This window comes from Gopherus evgoodei, chromosome 7 (genome assembly GCF_007399415.2).
Source record: "Gopherus evgoodei ecotype Sinaloan lineage chromosome 7, rGopEvg1_v1.p, whole genome shotgun sequence".
In the NCBI taxonomy this organism is placed as follows: Eukaryota; Metazoa; Chordata; order Testudines; family Testudinidae; genus Gopherus; species Gopherus evgoodei.
This window is the reverse complement of record NC_044328.1, coordinates 123,331,321-123,356,865: the sequence shown is the minus strand read 5'-3', so window position 1 is coordinate 123,356,865 and position 25,545 is coordinate 123,331,321. Positions and strand designations below refer to the sequence as shown.

At 39.2% G+C, this 25,545-nt stretch overlaps 1 protein-coding gene across 2 annotated transcripts in view; it reads right to left on the bottom strand.

The window, feature by feature from the left end:
* Positions 1–3,727: 3,727 nt before the first annotated feature.
* SUCLG2 (succinate-CoA ligase GDP-forming beta subunit) overlaps positions 3,728–25,545 on the bottom strand; it is a 225,025-nt gene continuing 203,207 nt past the window's right edge. For both annotated transcript variants that reach the window (XM_030569524.1, XM_030569525.1), the window contains 2 exons: positions 18,403–18,523; positions 3,728–6,526 (listed from right to left, as the gene is read on the bottom strand). In XM_030569524.1, coding sequence (XP_030425384.1) covers positions 6,411–6,526; positions 18,403–18,523 — 237 coding nt within the window. In that variant the 3' untranslated portion in view covers positions 3,728–6,410. The remainder of the gene's footprint in view (positions 6,527–18,402; positions 18,524–25,545) is intronic.

The window sequence follows — 25,545 nt, the reverse complement described above, 5'->3', positions numbered from 1 at the left end:
TTAAATTCCTACCCCAGATCACTGCAGATGAAGCTTGGCGGGCTGAAGTGCAACATGGCATGTTTCACAGATGCTGCCATAACTGTCCCAGTCATTTAATCCTTCAGTGGCTGCGCCACCGTTGACTTTGAGGGGGTGTCAGAAGCTACCAGCGAATACTGATTTCCAGCTGGTGTTTCTGGTAATGGGTCTTTCAAGTTAATCCGTATGAACTCCCAGGACTATGTTGTTCCCCTAAAGGAATTGTGTCTCTTCTTGCTGGTGCTTTCTTGTCTTGACAGATAAAAAGTATTCAGTCTTTGTCAAGGTCGTCCCCCCAACTCTGAACTCTGGGGTACAGATGTGTGAAAGATCCCCTAAGCCTATATTCTGCCAGCTTAGGTTAAAAAGTTCCCCACAGCACAAATTCCTTTCCTTGTTCTTGGATGATATTGCTGCCACCACCAGGTGATTTACACAAAAATTCAGGCAAGGGTCACTTGGAATCCCTACCCCCCCCAAAAAAAAAATATCCCCCCAAGCCCCTTCACCCTATTTCCTGGGGAGGCTTGAGAATAATATACCAACTAATTGCCTTAGCAATTTGAGTACAGACCAGACAGTTTATCTTCAGGACATTAAAATCAATCAAGTTCTTAAAAGGAAAACTTTATTATAAAGAAAAAAGTAAAAGAATCACACCTGCAAGATCAGGATGGAAGGTAACTTTATAGGGTAATAAAAATATTTAAAACACAGACGACTTCCCTCTGGACTCAGCTTCACAGTTACTAAAACAGGAATAAAACTACCTTTGGAGCATAGGAAAATTTACGAGCTAAAGCAACAGATAACCTAATGCCTTTCCTTGTCGTACTTACAATTTCTGTGATTTTAGACGGATTATTCCAGGTATATTTTCAGGAGATGTTGGAGCTGCTTGGCTTCTCTCTCCATCCGACCGGAGTGGGAACAACAAAGAGAGACACAAACAAATCCTGCCCCCCTCATTTTTGAAAGTATCTTCTTTTCTCATTGGTCAGCTGCCAATTAGGTTATTTGAGCTTCTTAACCCCTTACATATAAAGTAATTTAGTAAAGCTGCCAAGGGGGGATTTTATGCTACTCTTCTTTCTATGTTTATGACAGTCCTCAACATGTGCGGCCGTGCCTAACCAAAAAATTCTGTTGAATATGCGTATTAGTGTCTTTTCATACCGAGGTGTCCTGCACTTTGTTATCATGAAGACCTCCAGTACTGTTCCCTGTAAGCTGGCTGGCAAGACAATCCCGTTATCTTTATACACCAGCAAATAGGTAGCTACATCAATGGATTCAGTGGTTCCTGAACTGCGCTGAACCTAACCAGGCTGGGTTTCCTTCAGTAGATCTACTGGCACACCAAACATAACTCAGGGTCCTTAGACTATTTTTGCCAGATGTCATCACAAGACCAGTCTGAGTCTGTTCTCACTGCCCTCCCCTCAATTTGTTCAAATGCAAATCTGACAGTGATCTTTGAAGCATTACAGATTACTAGGAATAGATGGAATGGGCCCAAGAATTTAAGCTTCACAGCTGATGATCTCTGCCCCCTGAGAGTCTTTGAGATGCCAGCTACACTGGACACCGTCCCCAAGATGTGATTTTTCACTAGCTTCACTTCCTGGTCAGTCACATTAATTGCTCTTACACAGATCTTTCCTTTTGGTCCTGCTCAAAATAGAGTTCCGCTAAACAGCAATCCCAACTGGATATTCATAGCTTCAAACTCTCCTACAGGTTCACTGCCGCAGTCCTTTACCCACAGGGGTATTATTGCACGATGTCCTAGCTTCACCACAACTTTATTCCGAGCTATTCATCTCTGTCACTCTGTAGGCATGGCCAAGGCACCTCTAAGGTTCCAAGATTTGCCTGCCAGAGTCCACACTTCCTCTTACCTACATCCAAAATGGATAGCTGAATATTGTCCAGGAACAAATTTGTTTGACTACTTTACGAGGAATCCATTCCCACTACAACAGCACTAGAAATATCCATCACCACAACAAAAGTCTGTAACACCCAGCTGTAACTTCTTCTTTGGAAGAACTTTAAAGAGATCTTGTCAAACCCTAGTACAGTGTCAGCGTGCAAGGATTTTCATCCTTTTATTCTTGTTCTAATAGGGCCCTGTCCTAGAACCTTTATTAACATATAGTGAAATCTTATGGCCTATGGGACACTTTAAATCCCATTTAAACCCTCAAAACAGACATTAAGTGGGACTTCACTGTGCTTAGATCTTGTACTGGCTCTCTGAACAAGGTGAAATTTTATCCAGCTTGTTCTCACCCACAGGCATATTCCTCCTGAGTGTTCTGAGACTACTTTCATGAGTACACGTGCCAGGTTAGCCTTTCAGGGCTCAATCCTGCTGAGGTGAGAAAATGGCCGCAAGTTGAGCAGCTGCCAAGGATGGTGAATGCGGTTCTTACCATTCTGTGACCCGACACGCTGCAGTAAAGATAATCGGTCTCGCACCAACACTGTGCAGAATACCGATTTATAGCAGCACAGTTAATGTGACAGGAAATCTGATTCAGGGGTTCCTCTGTTAAGTTACAATCTGAGCCCCAAACACTCATGCAGGATCTGATTAGCCAGAAACGCTGCTCCTCCTGCCTCCACATTCCACCATAAGAGGCCTTTTGAGCACACTGTGTGTTTATGCATTTCTACTGTGGTTATCAAGGAATTTGTGAGGGAAAACAAGGGGAATGTTAAAAGATGGAAACATACTATGAAAATGTCACATGAACCTATGTTCTGAAGCAAGTTACATACAATGGCGTTTGACACCATGTGTGCCTTTGGCTGGCGTTATTCAGATGGCCTCTGCTTTGCAATCTGCCTTCCAGTACTTGTTGGGATTCTTATGAAGTAAAATGACTGCTGTGTCACTAATGTCATGCATGGGTTCTGCCTTAAACACTACGCTTCGACCCCCACTCCAATTCCGTCCGGTGAGTTTGGCCACTCAGCACCCTTGTGCGCATACTGAAGCCAGTTGCTGAGTGCCAAACCTCAACGGTCACCGTCTCCATATGGCTCCACAGTCAGTGCCCGGCAGGACTGAGGCTATGCATCCAAAAGGGGGTGGGGAACGAATGCAAAGACAAATTACAAGTAAGAGTTTTGATTCCAATTCCTTGGCACCAGCAGTTTTGGCACGTTTATTTTGTGCAAAGAACGTCACGTCAAGGACATCAAACAACTAAAGAGTGAAAAGTACTTTTGAACGCAGCACGATCTAATGACTGGAATGAAAAAATGCTGCTGAATTTGGTATTTATAATCTTCAAACTGCACCAGACAGTGCTGTCAAACCACGGCATCTCTGAAGTGCATGCATTCTCCAGAGTTTATATAGTTTCTGCATGTTGTCCTCAAAACAAAAATAAGGTTTTTGTAAGTGTGTAGTGCACTGCCCCATTCTGTATGTGGATATTGGGTATGAAGCTAGGACAGGACTGGAAACACCTTGGAGGCATACAGCTTAAAAACAACCAACCAAAATGATTAAAAGCCTAAGATCACACAAGGCAAAATGCCTAACATCACACAAGAATTGCCCATACGGAAATAAATCCACATGGGCTTCAGTTCACAGGTCCATAAGAAGGTGCAGAAATGGAAGGGCAAAGAAGTCAGCAGGCAAACAAATCAGTCTTCTTACTCTAAAAAGAATAAGCAGAGTCATTAATTGGGTTGACTTTTGCATTTATTTGGCTAAATATTTGGTGAATATGAAAACATTTTAAAAAATTTCATACTAATGTGCCAAATGTTATACTCTTTATGAATTTAGAACCAAAAAAGGTAAGTTAGTGTGCCTCTTTCACTCATTTTTTATAGACACATTCCAGTGACTGTTGCAAATTACTGGATCAAAGTAGAGAAGATGCTCATGGTAAGGCAAGAAAAGACTTTCTGTGACCAGTATTAAAAGATCATTTTAAATTTCAAGTACTATTTTCCCCATTAAATGCAAGAAACTGATATTCACTGTTTAAGGCATGGGGGAGAAATACAGGATCAAGATTTTATCCTGTTGAAGTCAATAGGAATTTTGCCATGGACTTTAGTGAGGCCATAAAGAACAGAGAGGAGCATTTATTCACATGTTCTGGGAAAGTAGGCAGCTCCGTGGACATTAAGATGAATTTTAAAATGAAAAACTGGATCTGTTTACAATCATATTTACCACTGGGAGTTGAGACAGCCATATTAAGTTAAATTACTTCCCTCAAAACCTAAACTCCTTTTCATGGGTTGCTAAATTTAATTACCAGCTCAGTATATTTAAAAAAATTTAGTAGAAAGTTTAAATACAAACTCCTAGGGAATTCCGTACTGTTTCAAACAGCACTGGTAGCAAAAAACATTTAATTCCAGCTACCTCAAAACTTTCAAAATCACTGATTATTTATTATTATTTTAAAAAGCTATGAGTAATATGAAAATTTGGATTAGCAGCACAGGTCCAATCAAATACTGACTTCTCTCAGATCTATATGCAGCTTAACCTGAGTGAACATATCTATTTGTATATATTGGAGACCATAAGAAAGCTAGAAATGGGACCTTAACAAGGAAATATTTACCTTACCACTTTACTGACTGACACAAAAATATTTTTATTTTCCTGTACTTAGAATATGTCATCATACTGAGATGTTTCTGGTAAGTGTTTTTTTCTTTATTTTTTTTATAAGTAGCCCACTGTACAATCATTTACCAGATCCTCATTAAATTAATCAAATACTTATTATCTTGAATTGAATTAGTAATTTTCTTATATGAACAGTAACTCACACTAATATATCATCATTAGAATAGTGATAAACATATTTTTTTCCTTGGGCAACAGCTGAAGGAAGAGGAATTAGGTAATTGCAGAATCTAGCTATACTTGTAGATCTACATAGATTAATAAAAAAATCATTTCTGAATACAAATGTTGTCATGGAAATGTCAACACAAATTTAAATGACAAAGTATTTTTTCCCCAAATAAAGCAGAGTGTTGATTAGAGCGGAGCAAATAATTCACAATGAATAATTTATTAGACAAATTTTACCTTTTTCCCCATTTACAAATTGTTCAGAAACAGATCATGACATGCGCTCATTGGTACATTACTCAAAATTATTCACAAATTTCAGCAAACAGTTTGTGGTCTGCAACGTGTACTGAGTTAGTTAGTTACTCAAGCCACATGGTAATGTCTTCTGTTCCCTGATTGAATGATTTGTGTAAATAATCAACAGCTTGAATTATTATAACAGTACAAATGACTACACAATCAAAATAGGATTTTTAGTGGCTATTCAAGTACCGCAACTTAGAATTTGCTTGTCTAAAGTATTTGCATTACTAAAGCTTGAACATTCAAATGTTTGTGAAAACTGAACAAGTTTTTTTTTTTTTTTTTAAAAACAGCAAATCAAAATTCTTTGTTGGAAATAAAATGACTATTTTGAGAATTTTTTTTTTCTTATTACTCACATAGTGCTGCTATTGATTCATACGTTACACTGAATATTCAGAATTGCAATATCTCCTATTACTTAAAGAGTTTATTTTGAAAAGTTGGCAGCCATTAGATTAACTACATACATACACCCATAGATACCGCAGGTCACTGTTACATTTGGACGGACTATACTTAATTTCATCTCCAGTGGCTAGCACAATCAATTGAATCACATTTCATCTGTTTACTGGTACAGTATAAGAATGGAAGGTCCTTTCACCACAACAAATAGTAGAATCCATTTTTCTTCCTAATGTGAGGTATACTTTTTATATTTGAATACAAAGATGATATGTTAAGGCATGGAGTGTGATACACCACAAACTATCTAAGAAGAAAACAAATCCTATACGTCTGGAAAAATATATTTATTGTAAGCAGATTTTTTTGTTTGTTATTGTAAAAATTCATAAAAATACGATCAATCAATTATTAGGATTTACTTCTGCCTGCTGACTCTTTAGGACATGAAAAATGAACTAAAATGTTTTTCCAAAAAAATGCGCAAACAGTATTTGTTGGATTAGGGAACAACTCTATTGACAGGAATCAGTAAGTTAACTGACTATACCTCATTCACAAACCCATCAACTACATTATTTTGGAAAAACACACATGCAAAAAAACCCAGGAACTCTGTGGAATTAAATGTTAATTAACATATTTCTCAATCCAGAAATATGCAGATTGAAGATTCACTAATTTTGCTACCTTTTGGATATGTCAGATAGGTAAATTCAGCAATACTGATGACTGCTTCAAGGAACCGTTAATAATTCTGTCTGCAACAAGAATGTGAATATCACTTTTGTGAATCACAGCCCCTCTGCAGGCAAATATCTTCAAGGAGTCATTTGTTTTCCACACTAGCCACTGCTTTCTTTGCTGCATCCTCAAGGTCCCTTGCAGAGGTGATTGGTAACCCACTTTCATTCAGAATGCGCTGGGCCTCATGAACATTCGTTCCTAGAAAGGAGATTGAAAAGGTTAACTAATGAATACATGTTGCAAATGCTTTCTATTAACCCTTCATCAACCTAGTTTAAATCATTAAACCAGATTTCATTTTGCTTTACAGAGAGGGGAGTCACCTAAGGGTCTGAGCCCAGGAACTCCTAAAATCTAATTCTAACCCTGACAGTGCTTACTTCTGTGGCCTCAGATAAGCTACTCTCTGATAACAGTACTTACCTATCTCACAGGAGTGTTATGAAGGCCCAGGGGTCAATCCAATGTCCACTGAAGTCAATGGATAATTATCCCATGGATAATGGACCATGTTTCATTCCATTAACACTTGTAAAACATTTTGAAGACGAAAGCACTAGACTCAAGTTAGCAGTATTGTTATTAAAAAAAACACCCCACCATAGTTATAAATTATAACTCTAAAACCCACCTGTGATGGCCTCAAAGGAGTAAAATTATTATTACTACTTTGATTTTTTAACAAGCTTGAGGTTTCTGAGCAATCCTGAGAATTTGACTGTTTGGGAGTACCTGACGCAGGAAGCCAAGGAGTAGTCTGACCCTCTGCCCATAAAGTACTTCTGCACCTCTGCTTAAAGTCCAGGAGGGTAGTGGAGATGGAAGAACATTCATTTGTAAATTATTTAGAAAATGAGCAAGACATTATCCTTTGTTCCTTAAAAGATACCAAATACTATAATATCATTTGTAAGACTGTACAGCTATTGAACCTATGTGCTCTGTTTGTAGACAAACCCTTCAAATACACTCAACAGAGCGCTCTCATAGTCAGGAGAAAAGGCTATAAATTAAGAGAGACATTTCAGGGAAATGCATGTTTCACACTGTCAGACTCTCATAAAAGGCAAATGGAGAGTTAAATGAGAAATGATTAATGAAAAGAGATGACTGATTGTCATTGAAGCCCTTCGTTTATTGAAGCTACACAGGGACAGGTCCTTGGAAATGTTCTGGCACAGTGATCACATATATTTAGTGTTTCCCCAGAAGTCTCTTGCCTGGTTTGATGCAATGCATTTGGCACCTCCTGGAAACACCAAACTGAAAATTATGGGCAGTTTTTACTTGCACTGCATGATGGGTGAGACAAAGGATTTAGAAAATTACTGGCAGACTCTCTCTCTCTTAACCCTTTCTGAGGATTTACTAAGCACAAACTGAACATTTAAAACATCCCAAGGGAGACGGACATGACACTTACAAAGTAGGCTGCCAGGCAACTGAGACCCCAAAATGGAGGATTGTTAAGAACTAGGAAAACTGTTCACAACCATCAGTGTGTTCAGTAATGTTAAGTTTATTCTCCTGTTCATTCATTGACTGCCAACAGGCTCTACTTTTTACCAAGAGGTTCTCCATATGTAAAACAACACTGGGTCAAAACAGTGCATTATAGAAATACGTGAAAGAACTGGGAATTTACTGAAAATTATATTCATATTCAAAATTGCGATCTGACTATGAAATCACTTTGCCCGGTATGTTAAAAGTGTGCCGGACATAATGGGACAAATTCGCCCCTGATTTCAGGCATCACAGATGCTCAGATATGACAGAGATGGGGGCCACAGAGTTCCCTAGACATGTAGATTAAATAGACCCTGCAACTCATCAGAATATGAGCCTGTCACTAAACTTCCTGAGTTCTTGATGTCCTCTGTTGTTGCTATGAGTTCCAAAGTATACGTCTTCACCCTCAAAATCCTCATGCTTCTGTAACCATGGGCACACGTCCACTAGAGCCGTCATCACTAGAGCCCAATATGGAGTGTTCATTCTCCTCTGGGGACTGAAGAGATCTCTCTTAACACTCCTAACCTTTCATTGTTGGGGAACACTTGTGAAATAGTCATGTGACCTAAGGCTGCTAAGCACCAAGGTAAAAGAACCATGTTAATTTTGCCAGATATAAAGTCCTAATGTAATAATTGCACTGACCTGTGCTTAGGAGTGAAAATATAGATTTTAACCTTAAAGATTCAATATTTTCACAGTTTCAACAGCCAGTAAAATCTCTCACTCTGAACTGTGGAAATGTTTCACTATTCCCCATAATTTACACCCGACTTAAATGTATATGTTCTACAACCCTATTCAGTTAAATCAACCACTTTCCATTTGGAGTCCAAAGAAAATCCAGGGACACATTTGTGTAGAACACTGATGTGCTGGACCTATTTCTTTAGCATCACTGAGATGACGTGTTGCCAAAATGGCGCACATCCACAGAAGCATGGTTATTCCAACTTTATTGTATGGCAATGAAATGTGGGCACTGGGGAAGGCTGGAGAATGGTGGACTGACGTTTTTGATTCTCTCAGTCTTTGTCAGCTGCAGTAGCAGGACAAGATCAGAAACAGGGGTATTCATAGCCAAACCCAACAACTGCCTCTGTTGGCATTGGTTCAGTTTCAGTGGCTTTGGTACGGTCCTATTGCTAGGATGGAAGACCAACAAATTATGAAGCATGTTTACCAAGGAATGCTGCTACACATCTGGCAATCATGTGAACACCAAAAACTTCAGTGGTGAGATAAGATCGCCTAAGTGAGAGCACAAGGACGGTAGTCATTTTAAAGACTACTGCACACCACTCACAAATGTGCCAGGACATTTCTGTAGAACACGAAGATAAACTATAATCAGTGTGTGTCAGGAAAGAGGTAATTTCTCAAGAAACATGCTGATTTTTTTTATTTCCAAATTAAATTATCGTGACATAATTTGGATTGCACTAACTTTCTAGGATTTCATGTCCTTTTTCTGATTATCTTTTTCCTTTCCTGATTTCATTCTTTTTCATCCCAGCTCACCATCCTTTTTCAGAACAGAGTCACAGGTGAATGGTGAAGGTTTCTGACTCTTTCAAAACAATAAAGAGTAGTTCAGATTCCGCCCTGGTTATAACCCCTTCATTTGGGAAAACAGAGCAGTGAAGAAAAATCTGGACTTTTCAGGCCCTTTTCTTCAACAAAGCTAAGTGACCATTCTGAAAATCGATGCATTAAGCAACATACAAGGATCCCTCATCAGGTGTTTAGGTTGCACTGGTGGAATTCACACTAGGGACTGCATCATAAGTTGTCAGCATAAGGACCTGAACTGATCCTCTTAAAGAGCAGATTCTATAACTCTCCCTCCCCCACACCAAATTCCTTGTTCATTTGCCTTGTCAAAATGTTTAATTACTTCATAATTCCTACACCTACCAAAATGAATTGTAATTATATGTGCAGTTAGACTTTAATTACACTCTTAATTATTAATCATGCTGTAAACATGCTCAGTAGCATGCAACTTTCTCTTCGGGATGCTCATGATTTTAAAGTGTGATTTTGCTTAATACAAACATGGAGAGATTTTTTTTTATTATAATTATACAATCGATCGAGATAGATAATAACTCTATTCTGCCACAAGCAAGAGCCTGTTTCTGCAGTGAGCTCAAGTCAAGGGTCCCACTCCCTCAACTGACAGAGGCCAAAGATATCTCTGTAGCAGCAGGTCTGGTTACTTTTGTGATCAAAGAGGCAGATGGCTGGAGAAGGAATAACTAACTGTCTGCTACTGTCCTAGCAGCACTGGGAGAAGAGGTCATGCTTTCCATCCCCATGCACTGCATGGACAGTCACAGCTTGTCTACAACGGTCAATGACAACTAAGCAGAATCTGAAATCTATGACAGAAGGGAGCCCTGCCTGCTCTGTAACGTTTAGAAAAGTTCGGTAGAATTTCATAGATTATAACCTTGACATAGTTTTTTTTCCCAACCATCCTGTAGTATTTAAGGCAGAAATACATATCTACAAGCAGAAGAACCCTTCAGCATGGTTTTAAAAAGCCTACTTAAAAGGTATCCTTCGCTATAAAATTCTTTAGGTTTTTAGAATAACTTGTATGGAATCCCTTTTAATTTCTAATGAACCACGCAGGATTAATCTGGCACACAGATACAACAGCGATAACCTAATATAACTAAGATTAGCCAGATGGATTGATAGATAGGCTTCTATAGGACTTTTCCATAAAAGGAATTGGGGGGGAGGGAGGTGAGATAGAGTGAAAGACATTTTGCTGGCTATTTTCCTACAAAGCAAGAACATTATGCTATTTGTGGTATCCGAGTATTTAAAACTAACATTTTCTCTTCATGAATTTGCTGAGGTTAATCTACCGACAGGTCAGAATGGGAACAGTACATTAGATGCATGCTGCACCACGTTGATTGCTCTAGACTCTACTTGACTAATGTATTAACAAAATCAATACAAGACACAAGCTAAAAAAAAAAAAAGGTTTCAAGCAAAAGGATGGAAATAGGAAGTTGGAAAAATGAACCAATCGTTCTCACAATCAAAAGACTGTGATTTTGGTACATATGAAATACAAAACAGACTTTTAAGCAGGACATACAAATAAAGATACTTTCAACAAGTATGCTGTAAATGACTGATATTTTTTGCTTCCGGAAATTCAGTTTGCTTTTGTTATGTGATAGACATTTTAGGAAGATGGATAAAAGAGAGAACTTGAATTATGTCTCTAAAACATTCTGAAAGCACTGGAAATGGATTTTAAAAACTAAATAATCCGACAGCATTAGAAAACAGGCTTAAAAACTAAAGTAAAATGCCTTTTATGGCAGTGGAAATTAAAGCAAAAAAAAAAAAATCCTCACGAATCTAGTCTAACATTAACCTCCTGCCACTGGATGGTGTCAGAGAACTGTAAACAGAATTCTAGACGCAGGCTATCAATATAATCTCCCCTTTACTTATGCTATAATCTGCTGTATAACAGTGAAAATGCACAATATTACAGGCTGCTTTTTCCTTGACCCCTATTATAAGAATGCTGTTCTAGACAGGGAAAGTGAACCTCTCTTTATTTTCTCTCTCTCAAGTTAATATCAGTGTCACTCTATGGATTACCCTGCAACATGTATTTTTACCAGCACATCTTTGCACTCCACTTTATTTCAAATACATACTTTTGAATCCTAGGCCCAGAAGGGTTATAGTGTTTGCTGTGTGTCATGTCTCAAATTCACATTTCTGTTGTCTTGCAGTACTTGTTACCACTAAGCCACCAATTTATTACATAAATATTTATTTTCAGTAATGCTACCTTAAAAGCCTACTTATAATTACTCTTTTTAGATATGTTTTATTGCGACAGTTTTAACAATATAGGAAATCAGTTTATATTGTTACAAATGTATCTCTTGGTATGTCTACACTGAGATAAAAAACCTGCGGCAACAACTCTCAGAGCCTGGTTCAGCTGACTTGGGCTTGCGGGGCTTGGGCTGGCACCCAGGCTCTGAGACTCTCTTTCTTCCTAGGTCCTAGAGCCTGAACCTCCACACTGCAATTTGATTAGCCCACAAGCCTGAGCCTGCGTCAGCTGACCCCAGACACCTCCAGGTCTTCTACTGCAGTGCAGATACACCCTCTAGAAACTATCGATACTCAGGAACATTAAAAGTTTGAATGAAAAAAAAAATCCATGTTTTTATAGCGCTCATGAATGTAGTGTTTGGCCATGCACATGAACTAGAAACAGAATGTGCTGCCCTTCTGAAAGTTGAAGTTCAGGAATAGGTTCAAGATTTCTGCAGTGACATCCAGCCCTTACCGGGAAATAGGGGAGAGAAAGTGTTTGCATCTGGGGGTGTGCAGGAAAGCGAGAGAAATAAACATTGACATTGTTACCAGGTGTTATTGCATAGCAATGTTTCAATCTTATGACACTATGTGGTGGTATAAATCAAGGGCATTTCATCTCCATTAGTATACATGCAGTTTCGAGTTAGAAATGCACAATCTTGAGGCTCTGGAAGAGTCAAGTGTTTGGAGTGGAATATAGAGCCTTTCACTTAGTCACCAGCTAATTTTGGGATTAAGTTGAAAATTATTGCCAACTGAAAAACCACCAAACAGTCATGAATTTGATAGCCTTTGGTTACGTTATCAAGAAGAGATTATCTTCCATGACTTTACTGCATAAATCCTTTAAAACTTTCTATTCTGACATTCTTTTCTCCATTTTCTACCCTATATTTTCACCATATCATTTTTCAAGTTGAATTTTCAAACTTAGGATGTCAGAGTGGTGTTAACATTAGGCAAAAAAATACTTTCAAATGTGTGTACATAATATTGTATGTTCTCTTCTCCTGTTAATCACAACAATTTTGGGCACTCATATTTTTGGTAGATTTACATATGAGAATAGCATTTGTGCTCACATACGGGATAACAAACAACATTCAAATATTCAAATAGGGCAGATATGTAACTACTCTATTTGTGCGTGAAAACAGTTTCCATGTGCAACTCCGAAATTCTGAGCATGCAAAATTTTAGGTCTGCAAACGCATAGCCAAAAACTTGGATGGACAATTTTGGAAATGGAAATTTAGAAGCCAGTTGCACCTGTCTGCCTTTTAGCATGGACCATACACAATAACAGAGTCCACTCCCATTTGCTCCTGTCCTTATGGACACATTTGAAAATAGTTCACTTTTTGGAGGGAAGAAAGAGAGAGAATGTCGCAGATTCTCAACCAAAAGGCAGGAGAATATTTCATTTTATTGTGACAAAATTAATCTCTTTATTCTTCCCTACCCTCAGTTTTTTTTAATTTTTGATCACAACAATGAGCTGCATTTTGGCTTTAGCCCAACACTGTCGGTTATTCTATGTAGAAACCAGTTGAAACAGAATGTTATATTAAAAGAGAAAAAAAATCCTCTAACTGCTGCAAGTTCTCAGTAGAAAAAATGTCTCTCATGTCTATAAAAGTTAAAACCCAGAACGTGTGTTTTTTCCAGTCACCCACGAGCCTTTTAAACAAAAATAATCCTGCGTCTCAGCTGGTGAGTTCTTTTCTGATAAGGAAAGTAAATACATGTAATTATAAAGTTACCATTTTCAAAGAGGACAGTAATCCTTTCTTTATCCACTGGTAAAACAGCTTGTAATTATTATACAGCTGAGAACAAAGATTTGTCCACAAAATCCTGCTAAATCAAGACAGATTTGACTGATTAAAACTTTACTCATCAAGACATTTGTAATACATTGCATGTGGGCAAAGAGTCTTTAAAGTGCAGGCCACAAATCTGTTAGATTTATGGGAATAATCATGAACCTTCTGTTGGGAAAATGTACAAAATGGAAATACAAAAATGTGTGTTGGTCTCTCTTTCATCCAATGAAATGTACAATAGTATCAGCTTTGTTTTAAAATGTTTTGGGGAGCCCTTATTGCTTTCACTGAATTGATTATTAATTCAGAATCATTTTATCTTCATACAAAGTGGTGGGTGTTCAAAGAAGAGCAACATAGATGATTGTGGGGTTGGAAGGATTGACTTTTGGAAGACAGATTAAAAGAACTGCTTATGAATATGTTGGCTGAATGATTGATTAAGGAGACAGGAGAGGAGGCAGTCACATGAGAAGGGTCTATAAGTAAAATACCCAAAGGCAGTAAACACCACAGAAGTCCTTGCTTAGGGGGATGCAAGAGGTAAAACTACGACAAATAAGATGAAATAAAAGCTACAGTAGGACTAACAGCGATAGCTATAGTATTATGGTGGAGCAGTCTCCAAAGGGAACAGGAGTAGTTCCATCTCCCAAGACATTTAAACCAGCCTCGATAAAAAATTAAGCGTATCCCAGGAACAAATACTATAATGGAAGGGAATGATGGACTTACTGATATTTTTCCATCTCTAACCATGAAGATCCAGTATTGACCCCAACAGACTAAGCAACACACATCACTCTGAGATAAAGATCCTAGACCCAATGGGGCCAATTTGGGCCCTTGCACTGGTTGTCATAAACCATGCTCAGGTGGTGGGATAGAGGACATACAGGGGCCTGAAGGGGTTTTGGCTAGAAATCTTTCAGTGCAGGAGCAGCATAGGATCAATCAAGGCAGCCCTGCATTGCCTCTGCTTGCAAGCCCCATGAGTTACAGCATTCAGGGCTATGGAGCTTCTGGGCTGCAGCACAGGCCATAGGCAGCTGCAGGTTAGTGCAGTACTTAGGGTTGCTCTAACTTATACCACAGGATGCTTTAGTTTTCGCAGAGTTCCAGAACCTGGGTAGGGCAAATGTAGTGAAAACAACATGGCACAAGGTCCAGAGATACAGGATCACGGACTGTGCAAATTACAAGTAGACGAAAACATCAAGAATTCCCATGTGATGTATTAAACAGGCAATAGTTCTAAGATGAGTCATAAACATTGCAGCTTGGTTTTCCCTGCGTCCCCTAGATGGTTTAAAAGAAAATGGTAAAAACCAGTCTACAACTACAACTGTGAATTACCTGCTTCCAAACATGATAGCTTTTCAATTCCTAAACCAATGCACTAACAGCTATTAAATCAAGAAAACTACGGCTGCTCTTAGCAAAACACTAAACAACAAAAGTTGCATGAAAAATAATCAAATGTTGAGGCTTTACATACAGAATGAATTCCTGTCTCTTAGCTACCTTCTTTACTCTCTGAGTCACCCACATTAAATTACTTCGTTAGTTTGCCTTTCTTTAGGAACTAGGGAGTGTTTCATCATCCAATGAAATCCCTGGCAACCTATTTCTGTGCTTCTGTTCAGAGGTGTTTAAGGTTCTCCCGATCTGGCAGAGCCCTGGGCCTCCACTGATGGTCATGTTGCTTAATGCACTACCGGAAGGCGCTCAGATATTACGGAGATGACTGTGGTACAGGAACGTATACAAAATAGAAGGAATGAATACTACAAGCTTTGGCACCCCCTGATGTCATGTGGAAATGACCTATGCACAGCAGAATGACACTGAGGGATGTGCAAACTTAGCTTCTTCACCAAGGTGAAGAGAAGAAGCTTTTCAGATATGGAGTTTCACAGGGCCAACCTGCTACTTTAGAAGCCATGACGCTGTTCATGTAACACTCACGTTTTGGGTAGCAACCACCCACCCCTTTAACAGGAAACAAGGTTTGAGTGAGGCTGAAAAGCCAGAGGGGTTGTAAGGAGTCTGGAATCCTTCACTGCAAAGACACCGAGCGACACACCAGCCACTCTGCAGTTCCGAGGCAGGGGCAGTTCCTACTACAGCTGGTTGAGATATTTTCAAAATTTGGATAGAATTTCAAATTTTGGGGGAAAACATTTGAAAAAATATAAAGTATTCCCCTCCCCCCTCTTTTAGATTTCATTTCATTTATTTATTTGTATATAAGTTCTATTTCCTGCTATTCTGCAAGGAGTGATACCAATGGGTCAGAGTGCAAGCGTACTCATCAGCTATGCTCCATTTTCTAAGCTGGATGGCTCTAAGCCCTGGGCTGCCTACTGTAAATATAGGGGAAAGTACCTGAGATATAACGATATAGGTAACTGTGGGCAAGTGCTGACTTTTAAATTGTGCCTCCCTATTAACCTCCCCTCTTCAGGCACAGTCCAGAGGAAAGAGATGGGTTTTATATCAAACCCGCAAAGCCAAAGACTCAGACTCTGACAAATCAATTCCAGAACCAAGAGCCCTTCACTGAGAACATTCTGCCACCAGCCCTTCAAATCTGGGCAGTAGGCAAAAAATCACCCCAGTTGAGTCCAGCCACCACAGTGGCAAACAGGGAGAGAGGTGGCCTCACAATCTGTATGAGGCATTAAAACAGAAAAAAAGACAACCCAACACAACAAATAGAATAAAATAGACTTCATAGCAAAAGTCCTTAACGATTGCTATAATTCTGTAACAAAGTGTATTTGTAGCACAGTTAAATGATTGGGTTTGACTATGTCCTTGTAAATCTATAAGTTTGGAATACCATATGAATCAGTTTGCACACTAAATTTGTGAATTACAAAGATCATTAATATTCTGTCAAACTATTCACAGACTTTGATCTATCAAAAAGAGACCTATGCAGAGAAAAAACACAGTAGGAGGCTCAATGGACGAATCTTGCCTTTCAGGTTTTTATGTTAAGGTAAATTAATGTACTTGCTGACAAAATAACCAACTATAGCATGAATATTGATTTTTCTGAGGAAAATGCCTTTAAAAACACCTGTTATGAAGTCTTTCCAAATGTGTTTATTGAAAATGAATGATTTTGAATATATGAATGTTGATATCAGGGACCTCAGGTTTTAAACCTTGGTCCGTAGGACTCTTCGGAGCTACTAACTTCCAACCTGCCACCTAGTGACCTGCTAACTGTTGTCAGAATAGGAGCTGAACTCTGACAGGACCCAGTCCTGGAATCCAATAGGCAGAATGTTGGGCATCCTGACTGGTTCACAGCTTCTCTATAAACCAGCACAGGAACACGAAATTGTCCATTCAACTGGATTCTCCCTACTTTGGATGGCTTACTCTGCTTCCTACTTCTACTGCTGACCTCCTGGCACCCTGACCCTGCCTGACTCCAGACATCTGACCTCAGTTGGCCCTCTGGCCGGACGACTGATTCCTGCTCCAACCACGAGGTCAGACTGCCCATGTCCCGGTCACGACCGTTATGCTGGTTTCCACAGATTGCAGGAAACCAAAACACTATTCCTCTTACTGTCCAAAAAACCCACCAATCTTCCTTCCTCAACGTTTTCAGGAGACTTTTCAGAAACTGATGGAAGGAGTTGTGGGACTCTATTTTAAGATAACAAAATAACAAACATATATTAAAACGAGCAACTGCCGAGCCTCTAGACTTTTTAAAGCTTCACTAACTTTAAGGCCAGAAGGGACCATTATGATCATCTAGTCTGAGCTCCTGCATAGCACAGGCAATAGAACTTCCCCAAGAGATACCTGCATCAAACTTGTAATTTCTGGATGAGCGAGGGCAGAGACTGAGAACTCAAAAGTTAAGAAGCCTGTCTGGAACTTATTCAAGCTCCCATCCCCAAAGCTGCTGTGTTTTAAAAACTGAGCTGGAGATCTGGGCAGGAATATGTCAGCCAAGTAGAATAATGTTGTATCTCTTTTATATTGTTCTTTATTTTATTTTTGCTTATGGAATTATAATCGGTCTGTGTCTGGACACAAGTATACTGTAACTGTACTCAGTAAAAATTATTTGCAAAGGGGGGAAAAAAACAAACCATCCAGCAAATATACCCTTCCATGAAAACATTTTCTGTTTGGGTTGCAAGTACTATGAGTAAAACTTTTCTCATTGCCCTTCCATTTGTATTCGAGGCCAGGAACTATAGAAATATGTAGGAAGAGTTCATTTGTTGTATTACAGATTTATACAAAAGACCATAAAACCTGTAGTTAGGGCTGTAGGTAGTTTTTCAGATATTAAAGTATAACCAGACTAACAGATGAAAATAAACAAAACCAGGAAGGGGAAAAAGGCAACACTTTAATGACAGAGCCCCATCCTAGTAGATGGGAACAGAGATGGGCTTTGCCATGTTCTCTGAAGATCACTGGATTTGGGTGATTTTGGACCGACGGCATGAATGGATCCCAAAGTTCTGGGCTCCTCCGAGAGAATTACCTGCCAGAAACTCCCTCTCTTCTAAATCAAGGGGGTTACAGCTTGTGTGCCTCTGCTTTAGCGAAGAGGCAAATGCTGCAGTCTTTATTCAGGAAAATCTCCTACTCAAGTTTTGCCTGAGTAAGGAATGAAAAAAGACTGGAGGATATGACCTTAAGTCTGGTTTCAGGTAAAGTTACAAAGGTGAAGAGTTGGGTCAATTCTTATCGCATCTGAACTAGTTTGTGCATTCTTCACACGAGCCTGGAGAACAGAGTAAGCTGAAATGGAACACGGTGTAACTGAGTGCAGCTGAGAGCCGACTTTAGCCCCAAACCTTTATCACTCACCTTCAAGTCTGACAACCAGAGGCACCTTCAGTTCAAGCTCTCGACAGGCTTTGGTAATGCCATTTGCTATAATGGCGCAGTTCACAATTCCACCAAATATGTTGACCAGTATTGCTTCAACCTAAAAAAAAAGGGAAAGTGATACAGTCACCATTTTAGGCATTACTTTGTAAACAGGGGCATAAAGCACATCCCAGGGGACAAATTCTCCCCTTTTACACGTGTCAACAACTACTGAAATAAATAAATGGCACCTGTGTAATTCACGAGAACTTGCTGCTGGGCCACAAAAAAAAAAAAAAAGGTTTGTACTGTCTATAATGAGCTGATTGGTGGTCTTGGCCTACTGGTCAGTGGGTAGGCGTTCACACTGCAAAAACCATTAGTTTGGAGACTGGACTACTGGAGGTGGCCACTGGAAAAAGTTTAGGCTGAGCGGCTAGACAATGTTCTTAGCTTTGCCTATGCTTCAACCTTTATTGTGCATAGCCGGATTCAGTTTCCAGTGCAGTTCAATTAATTCCTGGAATAAGTAGGCACAATTATACAGGTTTGTGGCCCAACAATCCTAATAGGAGAAATCCAATCCCACAGTGGTGCACACAAGTGATGTAACAGACCCTGTGCTCGCCCTCAGCACAAGGGGTGAATTTCCAGGAAGCAGGGAGATGGTGCCAATAGAAGCCCATTTTAAGTATTTATTTTAAACCTAAAATAAGTAAAACTAAAAGTAAATGAAAGTTTTAAGCTTGACTTGTAAACAAACCAAAGATAAATATCCTCTGTGCATTAGATATTGTGCAGACGGTTAAGAAACATCAGAATGGGATATATTTTTAAGAGAATGCATTATCTTTCCTGCATACCATAAAAAGCAAAAGGCTACTAATACACTGTGTATGAGTGAGAGAGGCAGAGAACGCATGCATGTTTGTATTTGTGTGAAAAAATGATAGCGACTCATATTCTGTAGCAGGCACTTCTAATTTTCTTAGTAATTAAATTTAGCATGTGGATACTTAATGAACAGTTTGCACATATTCTATATTCAAAGTAGCACAGATAAAAAGGTGATATATTCGTCTTGACTTGATAAATAGGAGTAAGAAAATCCTTTATAATTAACAAGGAGACATAGGTAATGAAGAGAATTCATTACAACAGATTAATTGATAACACCCACAGAAAATGGCTATTCATCAATTTAGACGAATTGAAATTCCTGCATCCAATTCTCAATTAAATTATCCTACATTACATGCAAGACATTCATGGATGCTCCTTATGCCCCCCTTCTGTAATCATGCCACTCAAAGATAGCAAGAAACAAAAGGTGCAATATGCATTTTAAAACTAAACATAGTAACGGGCCCTGGGAAAAATATCTTTAAAATAAGACCCATTTAACTTGAGGTTTACAATGAATATAATAATGCAACAAGATCATCGTTCCATGTGGCATAATTCTGTAAAACATTTGACCATCTTAGTAAGGTACTAAAAATAATAGCTATGTATTTGATCATTAAGTAGGGGTGCCTTTTTAGCTAATGCACTGCAATTTGTATTGTTCACAATAGGCCACCCAGAGAAGATTTTCTCCCCTTCCGAGTATAGCTGGCATACATAGTTCATTTGAGTCCTGGTCTTGTGCAGGCATCAGCGGTGAGATGAAGGGGGGTAAAGAGCAAGGTGGTTCCACAGCGGTAGTCTTGCACCCAGTGGGAACATTTCACCAAGGACTGGAAGGGGCAAGAAAAAGCCATGGTCCAGCTCCCTTTAATCTAGCTACTGCAGATAACAGCTTTCATTGAGGTTCTATCCCAAGTATCATCTCTCTTGTGCCACCCCAGCACAAGCCCATCAGGGACCCTAACTACATATTTGGGTTACTAGCCCTCACTGAACTTTGTGCCACTACATCTACACTGCTATTGCTACCTGTGCCAGCCAGATTAAAGCTAGCATAGGTATGCCTACCCAGGCTACAATCACACCTTAATTTGCTGCATAGATGTATCCCAAATGAACATTTTGCTCAGCTTGATACGGTCAAGTTTCTGCTGTCACCAAATAAATTTCCTGCAGTTACGCACATTCATGTCTCTGAGCAACTGGGTTTAAGATGTCATTGCAGGCAAAATGTTATAATTAGCTCCTGTGATTGCAATCTCATATACCAAGATTGAAGGCCTGCCACTGTTAGCATTAGTTCCATCCTGGAGACATCCGTTTTTTGTTTTTTTTTTGAAAAACAACAACTAACACTTCCCTTACTACCAGGAATTGTTGCATTTTAAAAAACATTGGTTATTACAAGCACATGTAGTATTCATAGTACACAAAGGAACTCTAACCTAAGCAGAATTTTAATATGATTAAGAAGGCAATGGTACCATCTCATTAATGTTTCTTGTCACTTCTCCTGTTCTCATCTCTAAGTGTTTCTTCATGCAGCCCTGTATGTCTGGAACAATTCTCCATCTGTCCATGCACTAAGAATCCTCCCTCTCTCCTCTCAAATTTCCTAGTAAAAGCCACTTCTTTCGCCTAGCCTTCCATTATTGATCTACTAGGAAACTATTGGGCCCTACCTCTTTCCTCATCCTCTCAGTGTTTGCACTGAAGTCATGCAGTTTAGATTTGCTAGCTCCTCTGGGTAGCATCCTGGCTTATCTATGTTTTTTCTAAAGCACTCTGCACATCTGTGACAATTAAACTCCAATATCTGAATTTCTTCCGGAGAAGTGTTGTTATAATTGGGCTGACAAATTTATCCTAACTGTGAGCTCAATTATAAAAAGTATATGAAAGTTTATAAGAGGTTACAATAATCTATAACAACAAATATTGATGGAAAGTAGGTCAAGTGGCTTTCAAAAATGAATATTATAAACAGATGCAAGAGAACCAGATAGAGAGACTAAATAAGTCAAAACAACCAAAGGCCACGCTGATATGATTCAAAGACTGAGTCAAAATCATGCTTGGTAAAAAACAGGAGATGTGGAACCGGAAATAAATGAATCAGAATTGATGTGTCAGATATATAGCCTGACAAAATTAGGAGGGGACGGGCTATTCCACCCATCATTCCCTTTCTGGGTGCTTAAACGAAAGAGACTTTGTGGGGAGAAAGGACAGAAGAACAGACGGAGGTTACTGGAGTGAGCTTTACCATCATGGCTGCCATCCCCACTGTTTCCTGGGACTCCTGGCCTTTATCGTCCTGATCCTAAGAAATGTCCTGACCTAACCAGGCCAGAGAGAGGATCCAATGACATTGCCACCCCTCCCAGCTGCAGGCGAATCCCAACCACCACCTGAGAACAAACAGGATCAGACTTTAACAGAAGCGGCAGCAGCAGCTCCAGAGCATCTCAACAAATTTCTTCTCTTTTTATCCAAAAGGACAATTAAACATATGGAGATATACCTATCTAATAGAACTGGAAGAGACCCTGAAAGATCATCGAGTCCAGCCCCCTGCCTTCACTAGCAGGACCAAGTACTGATTTTGCCCCAGATCCCTAAGTGGCCCCCTCAAGGATTGAGCTCACAACCCTGGGTTTAGCAGGCCAATGCTCAAACCACTGAGCTATTCCTCCCACCTCTGATATCATCTAAGTGACTCTCAAACAAGGGTTTTTTTCTTTCTAAAACTCTTCCCAGCAAAAGAGAAAGTGAACAGAAATGTTGTTAAAATGAAAGCCTTACTTAACACATTACATTTCAAATGCTGTAACAGAAACCCTTCATTTCTGTTTCTTCAACAAAGGTTAAAGGTGATTCTTATGGTGTTTTTGCACCATGGTACTAAATAGGTTTAGATCTCTTTATACCAAATCCTGCACTTTGTTTAACACTCTTTAATATGGGACAGTGAATAGGTCATGTGAACACCTCAGATCCATGTACTCCATCTAAATTAATAAAACAGAAGTTAGGTACTGTAATTCAATATACAAGACAACAGCTGCTACACTAAGTAGTATACCTACACTAGCAATAACTAGCTATGTACGTAGTGTTATGTACAGTACTTCATCATCTGCAGTACACACTAGCTGACACAAGGAAAGGAACAGTCTCCTCATTATACCAATATATTCTCCTAATTCACTTTTAATCACTTTTCTCTTCTCCACATGGTTCAGATATATATCTCAATATTTTTATTTAACGACATCTTTCTATTTGCTAAATGCATGCATTTTTCATGCATACAGTCTTGTTTTCATTACAGATTTTTCCAGATATTATGGTGATCGTGTCAATGTGTTTTATATACTTCAGCTTGGGACATGTTGTTCTCAAATCCTTTCTACTTTAGAAACATACAAAGGCGAAAGCCCAAAAAATCTCTCTCTCACCTGGCTGTGTGTATGTATGCACACAGATGTGCGTGTGTGTGCGCATTCACATACACATGCTTGATTGGTTTTTGCAGGTGAAAAATGCAAAGACAAACAGCCTTTCAAACTATAAGCATACTAATCTTTTTGGCAGAGAGATGCTTATGCAAACAGATAAAATGCCATCCACCTGCCTCAAAGGGTGGTGACTGGGACAGCACCAGCTGAATGGGGGAGAACACAGGCTGAGGGGATGCAGGGTGCCTCCTCCCCTTCATAGTCTCTCATTGGGCAGCTCAGGGAGGAAGGGAGCTGATTGGTCCCTTGCCTTCCCCCTTTATTGACTTAAAACCCTAGCTTTGGCCAAGTGGAGCCTCTTTCTGACCATTCCAGCAGCCCCATCTTCCTCACCCAATACTGGTAGTCTCAGAGCTGTGTTCTGTGGATACTGCGGGTCTGACTGATCACCTGTTTTAGGATCAGTTTCTTCTCATAAGGGGCCAAACTGGCAAAGGCCCTGGAGTTTTTTGTCTTCCTCACTCATGCTGGAGGCACAGTTAAGTTAAATAGGAATTGGATTTAATCATTAGTGACAGTATTTGGTAAGGGTCTTAGTTTATTGCAATTTGCAGCCAGTTTCCAATGTTAAAGGAATAAAAAGAATAGTTCCCAGAAATAAAGGACCTGGAATTTTACTGATTGGGCCTTGTGCTTATGGGACAGGGGAAGACTTCATGGCCTTCGTGGGCTCAGGTTCTCCTTTTTCATACCATCTGTCCCCCTTGCTGCAGGGTGGGTGGTAGAATTTAGAAGAGTGAGCGGAGTCCTAGGGGTAGGCTGAAGAGGGTTACCCAGAGTTATGAGTTATGTGGTAGGAGCCCTGCACTGGAACCTCTTAAAATAAAAGGTGAGACTATGGATGACAGGGTGGGTAGCTCCTTCCCCCATGTTAAGTTTAATAAAGTTGAGGTTGGCTGCTGAAAATCCATGTGTTTGTCTTCATTTGCTGCCACGTCTACTTCAAAATTCCGTACCATTTAATGTACTGTAACTTTGTACTACAACAGTGGCACCATGCAAAAGACGCTTCTCTATCTTTTCTAAAATACGTTTCTAATTTGGGGACCGTTGTACCAGGCATGTGACAAATCAACTTAAGCAGTGTGTTGACATTATTAAAGATAAGGAAGAGGATTTTATGCCCAACACAGATATTTTAATTCCTAATGCAGAAATTCTCATTTAAGTATCTGCTTTTCAGTTTTCAAGTTGAATTCTAATCAGTTCTCCTAATCCATTGGCAGCTAAAGAAGGGGGAAAAAAATGCTGAAGGAAATTAGATGCAGCTTGGATAATTAATGTTTGTATGCCTGGCTTTAATAAAAATACGCTTTTAAATCAAGAGGAGTCTAAAAAGATTCAATCAATAAGAAACTGAATCAGGTGGAGAATTCAACCTTGGGTTTTATTGTAATCTTATAAATAAACCACAGATCAGTTCAAATGGTGCAAAGGGATTCACTTATAAACTCTGCTGAAATCTGTGAACATTGTTTACACTTGCTTCCCTACCCTGAGTAGATTTTGCAGTTCTAAATGACAGACTTCTGAAGAAACTGTAACAGCATTCAGATGCTGTGCTACGATGAAAAGATTTTTAGTACTTTATGTGCATGGAGAAAACCTGTAAGTGTGCAGATTGCGCAGTGGGGATTAAGAACCCACCCACTGAATACGGGGACAAGTACATATTAATATATACAGCATCTGATGCACCTAGAAGATAAATGCACATTTAGAGTAGTGCATTCTGCCTGCATACAAGATAGATCACCTTGAATAATATATTAATAATTAACATTGCTATCCAACTTCATGTTCTATAAGACAAGTCTATACTTCAGTAACCTTTAGTAGTGTAATCTAGATACAGGCATCTCCACAGGGCAAGACATGCATCCGACAAAGTGGGTACTCATGCTCCAATACATCTGTTACTCTGTAAGGTGCCACAGGACTCTTTGCTACTTTTACAGATCCAGACTAACACAGCTACCCCTCAGATACACAGAGCAAGTGTTTCCTTTTATGCAGACAAGGTGAGTGAGGTAATAACTTTTATTGGACTAAACTTCTGCTGCTGAAAAAGACAAGCTTTCAAGCTACACAGAGCACTTCTTCAGACACACACAGAGTAGACTTGTAATCTCCGTTGAGGCCAGCTACAACCAGTTTCGTAGCCTTCCAGTGAAGAAAAAGCAACGGGCAGTAATGTGAAGGCATTGTTACTGCTAGATATCAGTATACATCTAATCAATTCCAAGTTTCAGAGTTAGTGGTGGAAACTGAACAGGTTTTAACATGAGGACTATTAGTGCTAGATGATAGTATTGAGCCTTTTGTACATGTCAGAATACCTATTAATATGCAAAAACGATATATCCATCAGTATTTTGTGTACATACATGAACACGTATACACACAAAAATATGCATACACCTATTTTACTAACTATATATAAAATAATATACATATAATTATGCACGCATTCTGCATTGCCATATTTTAAATAATGCAGCTGAGAACTGCAGTTAATTACTTTTTGGTTAACCTGTCATCATGATACCAAACAAACCCTTCAAAAATGCTAAAAGTTTAAAACTTCAAAAAGTAAAAAAAATTAAATGCAGTTCTACAATTTTTAACACAGTAATTGTGCTAATGGATTACTGTTAAAGCTGTATGGCTCCTTGACAAAATCCAGTCAGTTATTATGTTGCAGGCAAGT